General features: G+C 43.1%; 1 protein-coding gene across 8 annotated transcripts in view; it reads right to left on the bottom strand.

The window, feature by feature from the left end:
• The window catches only part of LOC116858989 (dynein heavy chain 3, axonemal), a 155,363-nt gene that overhangs the window by 79,650 nt on the left and 57,048 nt on the right, over positions 1-18,665 (bottom strand). For 7 of the 8 annotated variants that reach the window (XR_004381058.1, XM_032843952.1, XM_032843948.1 and 4 more), the window contains 11 exons: positions 17,283-17,375; positions 15,582-15,692; positions 12,592-12,706; positions 9,715-9,913; positions 7,928-8,036; positions 7,588-7,701; positions 6,683-6,859; positions 4,241-4,332; positions 3,149-3,368; positions 2,444-2,578; positions 965-1,076 (listed from right to left, as the gene is read on the bottom strand). Coding sequence is in view for 7 of the 8 variants with exons in the window: in XM_032843952.1 (XP_032699843.1) it covers positions 965-1,076; positions 2,444-2,578; positions 3,149-3,368; positions 4,241-4,332; positions 6,683-6,859; positions 7,588-7,701; positions 7,928-8,036; positions 9,715-9,913; positions 12,592-12,706; positions 15,582-15,692; positions 17,283-17,375 (1,477 nt within the window). In the remaining variant the exon portion in view is untranslated. The remainder of the gene's footprint in view (positions 1-964; positions 1,077-2,443; positions 2,579-3,148; positions 3,369-4,240; positions 4,333-6,682; positions 6,860-7,587; positions 7,702-7,927; positions 8,037-9,714; positions 9,914-12,591; positions 12,707-15,581; positions 15,693-17,282; positions 17,376-18,665) is intronic. The other variant, XM_032843949.1, reaches the window with a different exon arrangement.

Genomic DNA, 18,665 nt, shown 5'->3' with positions numbered 1-18,665 from the left:
GGCACAGTTGGTTGAGCATCGGAGCATCTTTGTTTCAACTTGGTTTCAACTCGGGTCCTGATCTCAAGGTCTTGAGACATTAGCATCAGGCTCAAGATCTCAAGGTCTTGAGACATTAGCATTAGGCTCAGCACCGAGTCTGCTTGGGGTTCTCTCTCCCTTCCACTCTCTCTTTCTCTCTCTAAAATAAATAAATAAATAAATCTTAAGAACAAACAAAACAAACAAACAAACAACCACAGGCTTGCTTTTTATAAAAGAAAAAACTTCAAAATTGTTTCTCTGGCAATTCACGTAGCTTCCATTTGTTGAGCAGGAACTATGCTAGGTTATTTTCCTGCATAATCTCATTTAATTCTCACAACAATCCCATTTCACAGATGGGAAAACAGAGGCTAAGAGAGATTTAGTTATTTGTCCAAGTTCTGGGTCTGATTCAAAAATCTGAGGTTTTATCTTCTACATTAAATGGAAGGAGGGAAAGAAGGGGAGCAAAGGAGGGAGAGAGAGAGAGAAGGAAGGGAAGGAGGGAGAGAGGAAGGAAGGAAGGGGAGGGAGGGAGGGAGGAAAAAGGGAAAGGGAAGGGAAGGAAAGAGAAGGGAAGAGGAGATGAAAAGAAAAAGGAGAAAAAAGAAACCATGCAATACTGGCTTTCAGAATAATCTGTTCAGGACAGTGGCAGGAGTTTCTCATAGGAAAGCCTTTGGAGAAGCCACTATTCAGTATTTGAGAAATTCATGAAAATTCCTCCACTTAATGACATGCACATAAAATCCCTATTAGAAGCTCCCCCACCCTCCACCTTTATTTTCTGCCTGCAGACATCTGTATGCCAGGTTCTATTTCTGGCTCCGACGTCACAATCCAGGGATGGCAGGACTAACAGTCTGGCATTATCTCCACGGAGCCAGCCAACCTACTGGGGACTCCTGTGCTCCTGGGAAGCCAGGAATGTGAGATTTACCTTCATATAAATCATCCAAAGCTGCAGCCAGCACTTTATAAGCACAGGTCTTGCCACCCATGGGGTCTCCAACAATCATAAAGCCATGTCTTACCAGCATCATCTCATAGATCTGGAAGAAGACATCATTTTAAGCAGTTAATCCTTGCAGACCTCCCGGAACTGCAAGCTAGTCAGAAGTCAATGATGAATGAGGGACAGTCACTTCTACGTCTGATGATCTATAGTTTAAATATCTTTTGGATAGGGGCACCTGGGTGGGTCGGTTGGTCAAGTGTCTGACTCCTGATTTTTGGCTCAGGTCAGGATCTCAGGGTTTTGAGTTTGAGCCCTGCTTCTGACCCTGTGCTAGGCTTGGAGACTACCTAAGATTCTCTCCCTCTGCTCCTCCCCACTCACTTGCAAAAGTGCTTTCTCTAAAATAAATAAATAAATAAATGAATAAATAAATATCTTTTGGATAAATAAGTATATGTGTATTTTCATATTATTTCAGAAATGGGAACTCCTATTTGCTCTGTACCTACCAATGTGCTAAGCAAGCATCAAGTGACTTACCAAATTATTTCATTTAATCCACTCAGGTATCATTAACCACCTTCTAGGGGTGGGAATACTGAGCCCTAGAGACGTTAAGTAACTTGTCCGTGCTCCTCAGTGGTGGAGCCCGGATTTGGACACATAGCTGTCTGACTTTACTGCCTCTAATTTTTTCATTAGGCCATTTCTATTTGCTTTTAAAGGGGAAAAGGAAACAGTGGTCATTTTAGCAAATTGCACTTAAATTGGAAACTTCCTTTTTCAACACCTAAATGCAGTTCTGACTTGATTAGAACTCTCAGCAGGTAAAAGGTATTTTCTAAGCTAGGACCCATGCTGTCAAACATAAATGATCCTTCCTGTTACTAGTCCCGGGGTGGTCATGTGACTTTACCAGCCCAGTTCAAAGCTAATCTTGAGACCTATGCTGAAGCTATTTGGAGAGCAATGCTCTTCTTCCTTCTGGGCTTGAACCTGGGACCATCAAAGACTGAGGCTACTGGGGACCCAACCAAGAATGAAGTTGTAAATCAGAGAGCCCAGAAATGAAGAGAAAGGTTCTCGGATCCCGCTGTGTCTAAGGTCAACTTACACCTGGGTTTTCAAGTTAGTTAAGTGAACAAATTCCCTTCTGTTGACTAAGGTGGTTTGAGTTGGGTTTGTATCACTGGAAACTGATAAAGTCCTGACTAGTTCAAGCCCAATGCCTTCAAAGGTTTTGTTTCATACCCAAATTAAAAAAAAAGAATCCCAAGGGAGATGGTCAGAGGAAAAACAGTGAATTTCAATTCAGCTCCTGGAAGTGAGACCTGAAGTCACCTCCCACTGTAACCAGGCACCTCTGATTGCCATCACTGAGTTCAATCTATCACAATTCCAATTCTTGATTTCTGTGTATAGTCCAACAGGTACATCCCTATAGGGATGCAGGGAACAGACCTGGATAATTTTCCTAATAAACCAAGGTACTGGTTGGAGCTTCATCTTTTTGATGTTCTCATTCAGCACTTCTATAAAAACTTCATAGTCTGGCTTTGGGAGAACAACTCCAGGAAACAAGTCTGATATAATCCCCTGTTAATAAGAATTCAAGAGAAGGTAGAAAGGATGAATTGTCAGAGGTAGGACCTCAACATTTTCTGAGAATGAGATTTACAGATGGCAGAAATCTTTGTAAAATTCCAAACCTCATTTTTCTATGCCAAAACTCACCCACAATTACAAAGTCCAACACTATCTGTAAGACATGATTTCCGTCCCAAATAAATTTACAAGGTGGCAAAGACTTAGTAAGTCTGTATTATCTACCAACTAATGTATTAGGAATGAATAAGATAGTCATGATTTCTGTATTTATGGAGCTCCCACCTGATTAGGAAGAGAGGCATTAAAATAATTACAAAAGAAAACTGCATTTGGTTAAAACAAAAACTTACCCAAACCCAACAGCAGATGTTATTCTATCAGTGATCATTTCTAGTAAAATCAGGAGCTAGACAGGGATAGTGCTATCACCATGATCAAACATTTGGGAGAGGGTATCTTTTGGTGGTGTTGCTGGCTGGAAATGCAGAGGGTGCCAGAGATACAGTTCATCTTCAAAAAATGAGTCTCAGGACTTGGTCGAGGTCCCAAAGCCCTCACCTGAAACAGAGGGACATCTTGGGCCAAGAACTTGGCCAGGTTGACATCAAGCAAGGCCCGAAGCAACAGGACACTCTCATCCTCTTCAGGATACTTGAGCTTCAGGTTGCCAGCAGCAGTGAGCACAGACTTGACTGCCCTCATGCCATAGTCATAGTGATGCTGTGAAGACAGCTGCTCTGAGCACAGGCGGTAGGTCGCGACAATCTTCTGGGCAAGACTAGGAGGGCAGAGACACCACTGCAGACCACCAGAGAGCACCAGCTTCCGGCCTGCAAACATTCCCAACATCCCTGTGCCCTGTCCCTTCAGGAATCAGGCTTGCTCATGGACTTGATGGAGAAGCCCTATCATCTGAAGTCCTTTTAATAGTTACCATGATGAGATAAGGAAGCATTCTGACTCTTTCAAGGTTAGGAGGAAAAGAGCAAGCACACACATATATGTATAAAATCTATCGTAGAAGAAATTATGTGTGTAATACTTCTCTGAGTATATGAACATGAATGTACAAGTACACACACACACACATACACACATTTTGGAAGAAACATCAAACTACTAACAATGTTAACCCCCAGAGTGTGGGACTCAAGGTCACTGAGTAGAAACTCCCTTTATTCATGTCTGTGACATGACATTTTTTTTCCATGTTCATGCTTTACTTTTTGAAGTCAGTAAATGTTATGATGATAACAATGTTAATTCCAAATTACACTAAAATTTTCCTATTCAATCTTGGAATAATTTCATGTTTTAAAGTCTTGCTTTAAGCAGTGTGTGTGTGTGTGTGTGTGTGTGTGTGTGTGTGTGTATAGCAGGGGCTGGGATATAAAGGCCAATTTCTTTAAGAGAAGTCCAAGTATACATAAAGAGAGAGGAGGACCTTTCTTGGGAATCTGGGCTATTTCTTGGCCAGGAATGGGGTCAGAACAAAAGCCAGGGCTATGTACTTTCAGATCAACTAGGGAATGGAAGTCCATTTCTCAAGTTTCTCTCCTTTCTTCCATTGGGCAACCTACCTTGAATCCAACACACAGAAATCACTCTTTCAGAACCTTTAGAATCTACTGGAAAGCCAATGTAACATACCTTCTAGAGTCCAGAAACCCCATGGAGTAGAGGGAGATTTCTCCAATGAGGGCGTAATCTGGCACCATCATGGCTACTGTCCGGAATAAGGCCTAGAAAAGAAACAGCGATTGAGAACCTGAACACGTTCAGTGAGCAATGGGTGGTGGTATGTCTACAGATGCAAAGAGAAGCAGCATGGTTGTTCAGGCCACTCCAGTAAAATGAAGGAAGGGAAAGGGGGAGAAGAAGCCAATGCTGAGGGACTACCTTTGTTGGACAGATCCACTATTCAGCCAACTTCCCTACTGATGTTGGCTAGGTACTTATCGTCACACCAGGTCCCTCAATGGTTATGTGGAAGGCCCTAGGCACTGGTATTCTAACAACACCTATGCCAAAGGAGCATCCTCCAACCATCAGACCCTTCCTGCGTCCAACAGGGAAATGGGAAGTCAGTTAGGAATGCAGGACCCATATGTATCAGAAGAATCTTGAAGTCAGACAGATCTTGATTCGCATCATGACTCTGCTGCCTAGTGGCTGTGGGCTAGTAATGTAACCCCTCCAGTTATTTCATCTCAAATGGGCCAGCAACCGTACCATTCTCATGAGAACAAATGATATCATATAAGTGAAGTGTTTAGAACAGTGTGTGGCAAACAGTGAGAGATCAATAAACATCAGCTATTGATATTACCTTAGATCTTAGAGGAGAAGTCAAGCAGTTAGTTAGAGGCAGAGCCAGGGCTAGAACCCAGGCTCCCTGACACCAACCCCTGGTGCTTTCTGCTATACCACACTATCTTAAGAAAGCTACTTTCCTGAGAAAGTAGACCTAACAAGCTTGTTGGCTGGGAGGGCTGTGTGTGTGCAGGGGGTAGTGAGTCACAACAGTTGAGTGATAAAAAGAACTGTGGGTCCAAATTCTACTTTGGTACTCACTGGCCTATGCTGGCCTAGAGGGGAGGAGCCATTCCTAAGATCCCCCTGACCCTTTTCCATCTGGAGGGTGGAAAGAAAGTGGATGCATTTCTGTCAGGTTAAGTACTAATGTGGGTTTGGCTACGTCTCTCTTGTGTCTTTGGTTCAATGGGATGGAGCAATGTCTTAGAAGAAAATCCGTAAAGAAGCAGGCCTGGAAGTCTCTCTCTGGTACCTCTTTTCATGCGGTGGGGTTGCTAGGGTCTCTTCCCACAGGAGATCATCAAGCCATCTACTATGGGGTTTTTCCTCCCATGTGAGCAGCAGGCTAAGGTCATCACAGCCTATTCCCTTGAACATGGCCTTGGTGACTCTCTCTCTTCCCTTCAGAGGTGCCATCCTTCTCCACTAGCAGCAGGACCAAGGACCAAGGACTATTGCAATGCTATAACTCAGGCCAGCTAGGCAGTAGGCACTGGAGACATACATGCTTCCTTATCATCTCTGCAGCTGGTTGGAACAGCCTGCTTTGGTATGGACACCACCTCGGCTTAACTGTAGTAATAAAGGGGAGCTCCACGTTGTTCAGCCTAGGGTTTTTCTTTGTTTGTTTGTTTTAAGACTTTATTCATTTAGGGTACCTGGGTGGCTCAGTGGGTTAAGCCTCTGCCTTAGGTTCAGTCATGATCTCAGGGTCCTGGGATTGGGCTCCACATCGGGCTCTCTGCTCAGCAAGGAGTCTGCTTCCCCCTCTCTCTCTCTGCCTGTCTTTCTGCCTACTTGTGATCTCTCTCTCTGTCAAATAAATGAATAAAATCTTTAAGAAAAATATTTTATTCATTTATTTGACAGAGACAGACAGCACAAGTGGGAAGAGGGACAAAAGGAGAGGAAGAAACATCTTGATCTGACACGGGGTTTGATCCCAGGACCCTTAGATCACGACCTGAGCCACCCAAGTGCCCCCGGTTCAGCCCAGGTTTCCCAGAGCTCTCTGTGTCTAACTTTGATGCTGTCTTATAATTAGATGCTTTTTTTGGCCTACGGGGACTTTTTTTTTTTTTTTTTTTTTTGCATTGAGCCAGGATCACAAAATCAGATGTAGAAATCCAAATTTCCGGTTTTTCCTGAAAAATGAGAAGACCTGACAATTCCTGCTTGGCAACAGTAGGCGAAGGAGGGGCTGCTGCTCTGGATGGGGCATTTTTCAGAGTCCCTACCATGCCCAGCTGGTTCCTCTCATTTATATTAGCTATCTCACCCCCTGTAGATGAATTGGTGACCCTTACTCCAGTGTCCATCATTTCCTAATTGCCATGGTTCATCCTGTATATATATATATACATCCCTCCCCATGACACCTTGTTGGGGGTATAGTTATGTTCTGGGGCCTATCTTACCACCATTGTTGCTCCACGACTACTTCTCACGGACAAAAAAATGCCACCCACTGTTTGCCTTCTCCATGAGATCCCTGGTTACTTCCAGAGGTTTCTATACCATAAAGTATACACAGATTTTATACATGTTGACATTTACCTTGAGGTTATCTGGAAGCTCAGCCCTGCCAGCATACCCAGGGTTCATGGTGATGAAGACAGCACAGGTTGGGTTGAGAGAGAGCTCAGTGCCTTCAAAGATGAATGTCTTCAGCTTCCGGATGATGGCCTGTTGAATGCTGAGGATCTGCTGAGCCACCACAGATAGCACTTCTACCTGAGGTGAGAGTGGCTGGCTAATGCAAGCTCCTGCTGCGACAGCCACCACCCCACACTGCCTGAGGCCCCCTCACTTGGCAACAACAAAACTCATCTGAGAACCAGACCTTCACATCAAAATGAGGAGAATGATTTGGGGTTTTGGTAAAGAAAAAGAAAATTGGTGTCTCTGTGTGTGTGTGTGTGTGTGTGTGTTACTACTTTCCCTAGTATTTTATCTTTGTTCTAGCACCCAGCATAATGTTTGACCCATCGTATTCAAATAGTATTCGATTCAAATAGTATTGATTGGTTCTAATTGCATGTTTACATTTCCTGACCTAAATTCCCCACCCAAATAGAATTAATCACCCCCTCTCTTTTATGATGGCTCCTTTATACCACGACTATAGACTTCTAGCATTTACTATTCGTTTTGCTTAACTTTTATTTGCCTTTGCTAAAATTGTATCACTCTTTTCTTACTTAGCTTTGTGTCCTGAACAACTGCAGAGTATCTGACATATACTAGCTGCTCAGTAAATTTTTGAATGAGTGCGTGAATGACTACAGTGAGGATGTATATGTACTTTGTCTTCCTGGGACTGTTTTTATTTATCTCGTTGAGTACTTACTCTGTGCAGGGGTCTTAGAGGACACATAAGGCCCTGTCACTGAGGAGCTGAGAGCCCAGAAAAAGGCCACTGCATGTCCAACCCCTGCTCTGCAGGCCAGTTGCTGCATTACCTCAATCCTGTTGAACTCATCAAAACAGGCCCATGCTCCAGCCTGGGCCAGCCCCTTGAAGAACTTCCCCATGGCTTTGTAATCCAGACCATCTGAGCAGTTGAAGACCACGCACTAGAGAAAGGATGGATGTGGGCATCATTAGGGATGGGTTCTCTCCTATCTGAATAACTCTGCACATGAAATACAGGTAGGGCTCCTTTCTTCCTATTCCACTGTAGGAGCTGGGGCCCCACTATACCTCTCCCCCTAAACCATCTTGAACTTCACGCCAACCCTCCTGGACAGAAGTCCAGAGAGGAATGGGAAGAGAGATTAAGAATAGACCACATTTCCCTACCTGCTTGGCTAAAGCTTTGGCCAGATCTTTGGTGGTTTCTGTCTTGCCTGTACCAGCTGGTCCCTCTGGAGCTCCCCCAAGGTTCAGCTTCAAAGCCCCCATCAGTGTCCTAAGGGGAAAAAAAATAAAAATTTGGTGTCCAGTGGGGTGCCTGGGTGGCTCAGCTGGTTAAGTGAATGACTTGATTTCAGTTCAGGTCATGATCTCTAGGTTGTGAGATCAAGCCCTACACTGGGTTCTATGCTCGATGTGGAGCCTGCTTAAGATTCTCCCCCTCCTTCTGTACCTCCCCTGACTCTCTTCCTCTCTAAAAAGAAAAAAAAAAAAGAATTTGGTACCCAAGTCCTAAGACACAGGAAAGAAATTGACTTTTGCTTTATTTTGCTCTGACTCATACAAATAGCTTTAATTTTTTTTCTGATTATATGACAAACATATCATCATTGTAAAAAAAAATGTTTTACTCAGCACCGTAATCCCAGAGCCTGGTGCATGGGCACCCATAAACACTTGTTTGAATGAATGACTGAATGGATAAATGAATACATACATAAATGAATCAAATAAGAGTTAAAAGTCTTCATAAACTCCAGATTCGAAAGATCAACAGTGCTAATGGAGTGGTGGAAATAAATATATTTCTCTCACTGGATTATGAACTCCTGAGTTCAGGATCTGTATTTCATTCAGTTTGGTAAGAGTAGGGCAAACACAAATGTTAGAAATTAATGATGTGTTCCTCACTTGAGGCACTACAGCCCTTGTATGAGCTTCTATGGTTTCAGTTAACACACCATCTTATACTCATCCGACTACATCTCTGTCCCCTAACCCCATTAGGTTGAGGGTTGATGGCATGCATGGTGCACAGGAGTGTTTAAGAAATGGCTATTGAGTAACAGGTGAAATAAATGCATGAATGAAGACCAAAAATCATAGAACACAGAAAATAAGTGATTGAGGGCTTTGAATGAAAAAATTCTCAAGAATTATCTTTACGATTACAAAAAAATTCCACTTTAAGGAATATACAAAAATTGGGCGCCTGGGTGGCTCAGTGGATTAAGCCTCTGCCTTCAGCTCCAGTCATGATCTCAGGGTCCTGGGATTAAGACCCACGTTGGGCTCTCTGCTCAGCGGGGAGCCTGCTTCCTCCTCTCTCTCTGCCTGCCTCTCTGCCTACTTGTGCTCTCTCTCTCTCTCTGTCAAATAAATAAATAAATCTTTTTAAAAAAAAAGGAATATACAAAAATCAAAGAAAGTCTAAGTATCACAAAGTTGACACATTCACAGAGGTCAGATTTCTAATGGTATGAATATCAAGAAAAGTATAAAGCATTTTGCTCAGCATAGAATGACTACGTCTCACCAACAGACTGGCTGACTGAGCTTGGAGACTCCTTGCCGGAGTCCTTCATCTGGCACATTGTCTATCTTTCCTCCATGTGATCTCCAGGCACCATCTTGATTCCTGCCATCAGAGAGCTTTCTATTTAAGTACTGTGGTATTTTTAAGGACAGGCATCAACATTCTGCTTGTTGGTTTGGTCACATTAATTTGCATTAGGACTCCTACTGGGTTCTCATTTCTGGCCTAAGGCCCAATTTCCATGCCCATCTGTGGGACCATGGAAACTAAGGGCAAAATTCTAAAATCTGAGAATATGAAATGTAGATGTAAAAGTCACAAACTCAAGATGCCCCACACCTTCTTCCCCAGAAGCTTTTTCTTCTGGAATTGTTATTCACCCTTTGCATCTGGGAGGGAGGGGGAGGGCAGAGGTTACCTGTAGCAGCGGTCCGTGAGGGGCGTAATCACCAGCCGGGGGGAGTTCCCCAGGTACTCATAGCCGTACAAGGCTTCTGTGGTGATCATCTGCACCTGCACGTCCTTTGAATCCCAGTAGTAACGCAGCTGGGAGATCCACTGGAAATCGTTCAGGTCACAGATGTTATCCCCAGATAACTTGGCCACCACATCACGAGCTGTTGGGACAGATGCAGACATGGAAACACACAAATGCAGAGCTGTCAGCATACTCCTATGCCCACAGACTGCTCAGAGGAGGTCTGAGGACATCATCCAGGCCAGCAGTCACTCTCCACAAACAGTTTCAGACTCAACCAGCCTCCCTGCCCACCCCTAACCTGCACATAGCAATTTCTTTTGGAGGCTGGTCTTTGCTTCACCCGAGAAGCCAGGCAGAGAATCTGCTGTGTTGTCGGCAAGCAGTACAGCAGAGGCATAAAAAATGCATACTCTGAAATCAGACTGCTGGGATCCTAATTCTGAATCTGCCATGAACTAGTTACGTGACTTTGGGCAAGTTGCTCCACCTCTCTATTGAGCTGCATAATCTGTAAGATGGGAATAACACAGTACCTATCTTATAGGGTTATTATAAGGTTATCAGGAGGAGTAACTGTACATACAATTAACCCTCGAACAACAGGGAGGCTAGGTGTGCCCACCCATGGTACAGGAAAAAAATCTGCGTAGAACTTTGACTCCCCTCACACTTAATTTATTAATAGCCTACTGTCAACTAGAATCCTTACAGGTAATAGCCAATTAAGACATCTTTTGTAAGTCATATGTATTATATACTGTGTTCTTACAATAAAGTAAGCTAGAGAAAATATTTAAGAAAATCACAAGAGAAAATACATTTACAGTATTGTATTTATCAAAAGAAATTCCCATGTAAGTGGACGTGTGCAGTTCAAACCCAGTTGTTCAAGGATCAACTGTGTACACACACATATATATACCTACATGTACATATATATGTACATATGTAAATATCTACACATCTACACGTATATAGATAGATGAAAGGAAGAAAAGAAAGATTATATAAATATTAGATACTGTTATAATTCCCAAATTTCTGGGGGACTGACCCCGAGAGTGTTGCAATATGTAGTTACCCCAAATGCTGTCATATCTCCAGTATGACATTTTTGGCCATGTTCTAGGCTTCTAGGATATCCTAGGAGAAAACAGTCAGCTTGGCAAGGGAAAGGGTCTCATGAACCTATGGTTAGATATAGTCTTTCCATCTGGGGGCCTGAGAAACCAGATGGGAGATATACTTCTGGGTTTCCTTCTTTCTCTCACAGGATTATGAGCCTAATTTAATCTTCTCACAGTGATGGGAGGCCTTGATGTTGAAGAGTGCACAAAGATTTCTAAGAATCATTAGCTATTTTTTTGGGAACTCTTAGGTGAGAGCTATTGAGATCTCAGAACTAGGACAGTAGGGGTGGCTGGGTGGCTCAGTTGGTTAAGCCTCTAACTCTTGATCTCAGCTCAGGTCTTGATCTCACAGTCATGAGTTCAAGCCCCATGCTGAGCACAAAACCTACTTAAAAAAAAAAAAGTAGGACAGCAGCTCTAATTTAGTTATCTCAGAAATAAAACTTTGTAAAGGGATGTTTCTGCAAGTCTACTGCCTGTCTGCGAAGAGAAGTCTTTATGACAGTGAAATCCAAAACCTTCTAGAGAAGAGTCCTTCAAGATTACACTGACAGCTCTTCCATCCTTCCTGAGGAATTTAATTCCCTTCCAGGTTCTTGAGGGAAATCATAGAGTGGTAGCAGGAGTAGGGTCTCCATGAGGGACCCAAGATGAAGGCAAGTCTCAAGGAAATGACTTGGGGATGCCTGTGTGATGCAGTGTGTATGTGCATGTATGTTCCATGCACGCATGTGTACGTGCGTGTGTGCATGTGTGTGAACGCAATCCCCCTGGGCAGTAACCGCACCTGCACTTCCTGCCAAATGAAGAGCACATTTTTCTTTCTTTTTCCCTGATTTCATGCTAGTCTATCCAAGAGAAATTAGATTGAAATGAGCATCAACCTTAGGGAGAATAAGATGCCACGAAATGCCAGGAGGAAGCTTGGTGTATGAACAAGAGAGACACTGTTTCCAGGCAACCAGCTAGTCCAGCCCTAGTTTCCTTGGTGGTGATGGAGTGAGGGTGAGGGGGTGGTTTGTTTTATATAAAGACCCCAGTTCTTCCTCCTCCTCCCCTTCTTCTTTTTTTTTTTTTTTAAAGGAAAGTGCTGGAAGGCATTATCTCTCTCTCCTGTTGACTCCCTGCATACACTGCCCATTTCCAGTCTCTTGGGTTTGGAATCAGACATAGAATTACCATTAAATCAATTACATCAAATTATAAAACAACCTCTGCTCCTTAGTAGCTGCTGTATGCCTCTGGGTAAGTTATTTACCTCAGCCTCAGGTTCTTAATTTGAGAAGTGTGTATAAAAGTGAGATAATGTGTGTCAAGCACTTAGCACAGAGCCTGGCACCTGGTGAGTATTCAAAAATATTAGCCATGGTCAGTCTCAAGAAATCATTCTAAGATGGTGAATCTCAGAAATGGCTTTGGCTGCCATTGTCTCTGTGAAAGCCAGCCCCGCTTGGAGGTTTCCTGGAAACAAGAGTGGGGATGGGAGGGGAAAACACACTGGAGATTCAGAGATTCAGAGAAGCTCTGGCTTCTCTCCTTACCTCCTCACCTCACTCTCAGTTGGAGAAGCCCCTCCCTAATGGCAAAGGGGACCCTGAACCAGTCCATCCAGGGGAATGGAGAACGGCAAGCTTGGTTGCTATTCTTAGACAGTCAGCAACGCCAGGGAAGCCCCCTTGCTCACCATGGACATCGATGACCGTGAGGGCCCCGAGGGTGAGTCGAGCCCCGCTGCTCAGCTTCCCTCGGACCAGCTGGACAATCTCTGCAATCTGATCGTTGCTCTTTTTCAGAAAATCCTGGCAGGGGCATAGGAGGGGACAACTGGTTAAATTGGATTCTCCTCTGTAACCCCCTCTTGGGGAATGGCACCCTCTACCACCCCATGGTCTAAGCCATCTCTCTGGGTGCCTTTCCCTTACCCCTTCATTAATCTCTAGACAAACTGCAAATGCATTATGTTAACTGAAAGAAGCCAAATTTCAAAGGCTAGATACTTTGATTTTATTGTTATGATATCGTGGAAAAGATAAAACTGCAGGAGCAGACAGCAGATTGGTAACTGCCAGAGGCATGGAGCGGGGGAAGGAGTTACCTCAAGGGGCTTGAGGGAATTTTGGGGGGGCATGGAACAGTTCTATATCTTGATTGGGATGGTGGTTACACAAAAGGACGTGTTTGTTCAAACTCAGAACTGTACACTAAAAAGGGTAACTTTTACTGTATAGAAATTACACAATAAATATGAATTAATAAAAAAAACCTGAAATTTTTCAGATTAAAGGAGACACAGGGGATGTGAAAACTAAATGTACATAAACGATAATCCTGGAATGGATCCTGGACCAGACAAAGAAAGACATCAGTGGGGCAAATGGCTAAATTTAGATTAGCCAATTTAAAAGGTCTATGGATTAGATAAAAATGTATCTTGCATCAATGTTGGTTTCCTGATTTGGATAACTGTAATGTGGTTATTTAAGATGTTAATGTGGGGGATTCTGGATGAAGGGTGCATGAGAATTCTTTGCATTATTTTTGCAACATTATTTGTAAGGCTGGCATTACTTCAAAATAAAGAGTTAAAACACAGAAATAATTGTAAAAAAGGAAAAAAAATGGAGACTAACTTTATAGGTTCATAGTTCACCTTCCCCACTTCCTATCTATGCAGGTCCAGGCAAAAGATATTAACCCTCTGAGTTTCAGTTTCCTGGTCTGTCAAGTCTAGATAATTACAACTACCTCTTGGAGCTGTTTTGAAGATTAAATGAGATGGTGAAGCATTTGGCACAATGTGAATAAAGTACGCAGTAAATACTGATGGTTGTTGTTATTAATAAAGTACCTGACATGCAGCAAAAGACAAACAACCTTTTCAGTCCTTTCCCACTGCCCTTGCTGTGGGTCTGGAAAACCCCTGGTGATAGGGCTGCTTTGCACATCTTTCTGAACCACACCCATGCAACAGCTACTCTGGACCCAAGTGCCTTCACTTGCTGGAATGCACCATATTTTTCGTCTTCAGACTTTTGCACATTCTGGTCTCTCTCTCTGGAACACTCTTTCTCCTGTTCTTTGCTTGGCTAATTCCTATTTATATTTTATGTCTCTTCTTAGACACCATTTTTCCGGGAAGCTGTCTCTACTTCTAATGCTTCTCTTATTTCTCGCCTTCCTTCCCATGCTTCCTGGATCCCTGTACTTTCCTTATCACAGTTCTAGCAAAGACACTTTTTATCTCCCCCAGTAGACTGTAAACCCATGAGGACAGACACCATGTCTCTCTCATTCAACTCTAAATCCCTTTGCCTAGTAGCCTCATTCCAGCATGGAGCAGATGTCAAACAAATATTTGTTAAATGAACAATAGATGGATGGATGGGTGGATGGATGGCGATCCCATACCAATACCTGCTTCTTTTAGGATGCTGAGCCACATTATTCAGCATACATATCCATCAGGGCAGGGGTGTATGATGGGAAGCAGTCTCCCCTTTTTATAGGTAGGAAAACTGGGGCACAGAGATGCAATCACAAAAATCAGAATTTTTTAGTGTTTCAAAAATTTGAAATGAAATACATGAAAGCAGTTTGCAAGTGTCAAGTGCAATATGTTTGTAGGAATTATCAACATGGAATGTGTATAAATTTGAACCTTGGTCAAATGCTCATGTTCTAATTTTAAGGTATAAAGCAAAATACAGTAAAATGAAATATTTTCTGGTCCACTGCCAGTCATCTATGGGGAGAAAGAACAGAAGGTCTGATAAGATCATCACGGGAAATGATACCATGGTGAAAAGTTTGGGAATGAAGTTACCATTCATTTCTTCAGTAAATATTTATTAAGCACCTACTATGTGCTCAGCATTGCAATAACCCCAGGAGATATAATAGTGAGCCAAACAAGCATGGTCTCTGCCCTGTGGGGTTCATAGCCTGGGCTCTAGTACTGACTAACTTGCCAGCATCTCATTTAACTCTCCCACAATACAGTACTATGACGTTGTAATACAACGTGGTATACTGTAGCACATTATATAGTCAAGGAGACTGAGACTCAGGTTAAGGAACTTGCCCATGGTCACACAGCTAACAAAGGAAAGTATCAGGATTTGAACCCAAGTCCATCCATGTCTTGAACTCTCAAACACTGGTTTCAATGACAAGAATTAACTGGAAATATACAGGCCTGGATCTGAAGACAAGTAGGACTTGAGCACTCTTGGTCTCAAGGGAACATGGAAGGAAGAGCTGTGTAGGTGGGTTTGTGTCCAATTGCAGGTGGCAGGAAGTGGGTAATGGTGGAGGAGGAGGGGAAACAGGACCAGGTGATCTTTTGGCCCAGGAAGAAGACCAGAGGTCTCTGTTGGTGGAAATTCTACTAAGTTGACCCTTGAAAGCAAAGACTGATAAAAACTTAAAATACTGCAGCCTAGAATTTCTGCCTGGGAAGGACCAGGGTGGGTATTACAACAGAGAACTCTGTGGGTCAGTTCCAACGCCAGATTCTCCATCCCACTGTCCCCATTAAAACCCTAACTTCTCTATGCCACGGTTGGATGCTGTGATTTTTTATTGTTTAAAAAACATGGCTACTTTAATTATATGTCCTTCAGATCCTAATCAACCTTGACTCTCCTCCACTAGCTTCATGAAATGTTCACTTACTGGTAGGGTCTTTTCCACCAGGGCTTGGGATACCTCCTTGGTCCAAAAGATGGAAGAGACACAGATAACCACTTGGCCAGGCCACTGCAAGACCCACTGATTACGACGTACCTGGGAAAGTGCAGGGGGTCATGTGGTATGTCAGTTCATCCTGTGGGACCAAAACCCACTTCTGAAAAACATTCCCCACCGCCATATCCCCTCAACAAACACACAACCCTCCCCCACTCTCGGAAGCTACTAGACTTGACATCTTTGGGATTAATGATTTATGTCTTCCTCCCTGAAATTTTTGGAAAAAAAAAATCATCAACAATCTCATCAACTTTTTTTTTTCTTTTTCCTTAAGCTCCCAATCCAAGGATTTTACATAGTTATCATCAAGGTGTTGTTCACAGAGAGTTTTCATAACTACCCTTTCTGAAGGCTACACAATGTTGCAGTGCTGGGCCAGTTTTCTCAGCCTAGCCCAGAACCCCAACCCCCCAAACTTGTTTTTAAACTATAGATGTGGCAAACTACACCAGAGGGCTGCATGTGGCCTTGCATTTGTTTTTGTAAATAAAGGTGTACTGTAACAGAGCCTCACTCATTCCTTACCGATCATCCACAGCTGCTTCTGCACTACCAAGGCCAAGATAAATAGTATGTGCAGCCCACAGAGCTGAAGTCATTATAATAACATTTGCTTTACAGAAAACGTTTGCTGACTCTTGCTCTGGATGCAATGGTGTGAGGTTCTTTCATACAGGTCACCATTTTTCTTTTATTTACATTTAAATTAAATTTACATTTAAATTTTATTTTATTTTGTTTATTTATTTATTTTTAAAGATTTTATTTATTTATTGGACAGAGAGACAGATCACAAGTAGGCAAAGAGGCAGGCAGAGAGAGAGGGGGAAGCAGGCTCTGTGCTGAGCAGAGAGCCCAATGTGGGGCTCGATCCCAGGACCCTGGGATCATGACCTGAGCCGAAGGCAGAGGCTTTAACCCACTGAGCCACCCAGGCGCCCCACAATGCAGTATTTCTAAGAGGGATATCAGGGTCAGTACCCTGTACTCTACTAGTAAGGTGTTAACTGAATATTCTTCCATTCGATGGAAGTGATCATGGGGGTGAGGCCCCGAAAAGTAAGAAGAAAAGGCACCCAAAGTCAAGGAGCACAAAGACTGGTCTACCAGTCTACCAGACTGGTCTACCTATATTTAACCTTGCTACAAGCTGGCTGAAGAGTGATCACCAACAGTTCTTTTCTTTTGTCTTTCTTCGGTCATACCTGTTTCCCCTAATACTTGGGGAGTTTAATGAATTGTACTGTTCATGGCATGGGTACTGTAAACGAAAAGGCTAGAGGGAGAAACACTTAATTGGAAGGTGCTCTAAAAAGACCTCCTGCCATCATTTCATTTCACAGAAGGGACTTGTAGCTAGCAGCCAGAGGGTTCTGGCTAACCATCTTATCTTGTGCCATCTGCTTCTAATTGTTTTACCAGAAATATGTGCATCAACCCAGGATTCAAAGGGAAAGAAGAGATAGCCACAGCAGGGTCATGGAAGGGTCAGGTGTTACCCAGCAGGATCCGGGTGGGTTTTGGTAGAAGGCAGAGGGGTGCTTAGAATTGACCCATTTAATCTTCTCCCCAATGTTGTTGTCGCTGTACTAATACCCTGGCACCTGTACCCCAATTCTCATTTACCTGGACATACGCTTCAATCCCAAGTCTAATAACCTCCTGCATACTGGCAATCATCATCTTCTCCACCTGCTGGAGCCACTTCTCCACCATGCCCTACAGGGGTGAGACAAAGCAGCCACAAGTTAGCCAAGCCCAGAGGGAGGGATCATGGACAGACCCAGCTTTCTCTCTGGAGGAAGGCTGGAAGGAGGTCAAAGGTCTGACACCCCCTCAAGCCAATATTCTTTAATTATGCATTTTATATTTATTTGCTTATGTCTCTTTTTTTTATTCTGAGAAGTATGTGTGATGTAAAAGGAAAAATAGGGAATACTTAACATGCGTTTCATGTCATTTTTCTGAAACACAACTTCTTGGAAGCAAATGATACATTTATGTTTCAGTTCATAAAATAAATTGCTCATTTCTAATGAACAATCCTAATTCTTGCCTTATTCTAGTGGTTTTCAAACTTTGCTGTGCACTGGAATCATTTTGAGATTCTTAAAAAATATGGACACCTGACTTCCGTTCCTAGCCATTCATGCAACCTGGGCATTTGGATTTTTTTTTTTTAAAGCTCTACAGGTAATTCAGATGTGCAGCAAATAATTCAGTTTTAGAATTTCAGGTCACTGTAGCTCTTAACTTCAGGCACCTGTTAGCTAGCTAGGGTCTATTTGGTAACGTGACTCCTGGTTATTACAACTTAGATGTGTGGCCGGCAAAAATGCCTGATGAAGTAAAGCCAAGAGTGCTTGTCTATTTCTACTCCATGGTGCTGTCATGTTCAGCAGGAGTGGGAGAAATTTACATTTTACTCATTATATAAGGACACTTTATAAAAACCTGAGTAAAATAGCATGGATTCCATAACGTTTTTTAAAAAAAGATTTTATTTATTTATTTGACAGAGAGATAGAGAGAGCGCAAGTAGACAGAGTGGCAGGCAGAGGGAGAGGGAGAAGCAGGCTCTCCACTGAGCAGGGAGCCTGATGCAGGTCCTGATGCCCAGTCCCAGGACTGTGGGATCACGACCTGAACTGAAGGCAGCTGCTTAACCAGCTGAGCCACCCAGGCACTCCAATTCCATAATGTTTTATTGACCTTTAAAAAACACCTACACCGGGGCGCCTGGGTGGCTCAGTGGGTTAAAACCTCTGCCTTCGGCTCAGGTCATGATCCCAGGGTCCTGGGATCGAGCCCCGCATCAGGCTCTCCGTTCAGCGGGAAGCCTGCCTCCTCCTCTCTCTCTCTCTGCCTACTTGTGATCTCTGTCTGTCAAATAAATAAATAAAATCTTAAAAAAAAAAAACCAAAAAAAAACACCTACACCATGTAAGCCTGATGATTCACAGACCTGTACCCCTGGAGAAAATAATATTATATGTTAATAAAAGTAAT

This window comes from Lontra canadensis, unplaced genomic scaffold, assembly GCF_010015895.1.
Source record: "Lontra canadensis isolate GAN:19392208 unplaced genomic scaffold, GSC_riverotter_1.0 scaffold146, whole genome shotgun sequence".
In the NCBI taxonomy this organism is placed as follows: domain Eukaryota; kingdom Metazoa; phylum Chordata; class Mammalia; order Carnivora; family Mustelidae; genus Lontra; species Lontra canadensis.
Note: the sequence above shows the minus strand (reverse complement) of the source record. Positions and strands in the feature narration are given on the sequence as shown.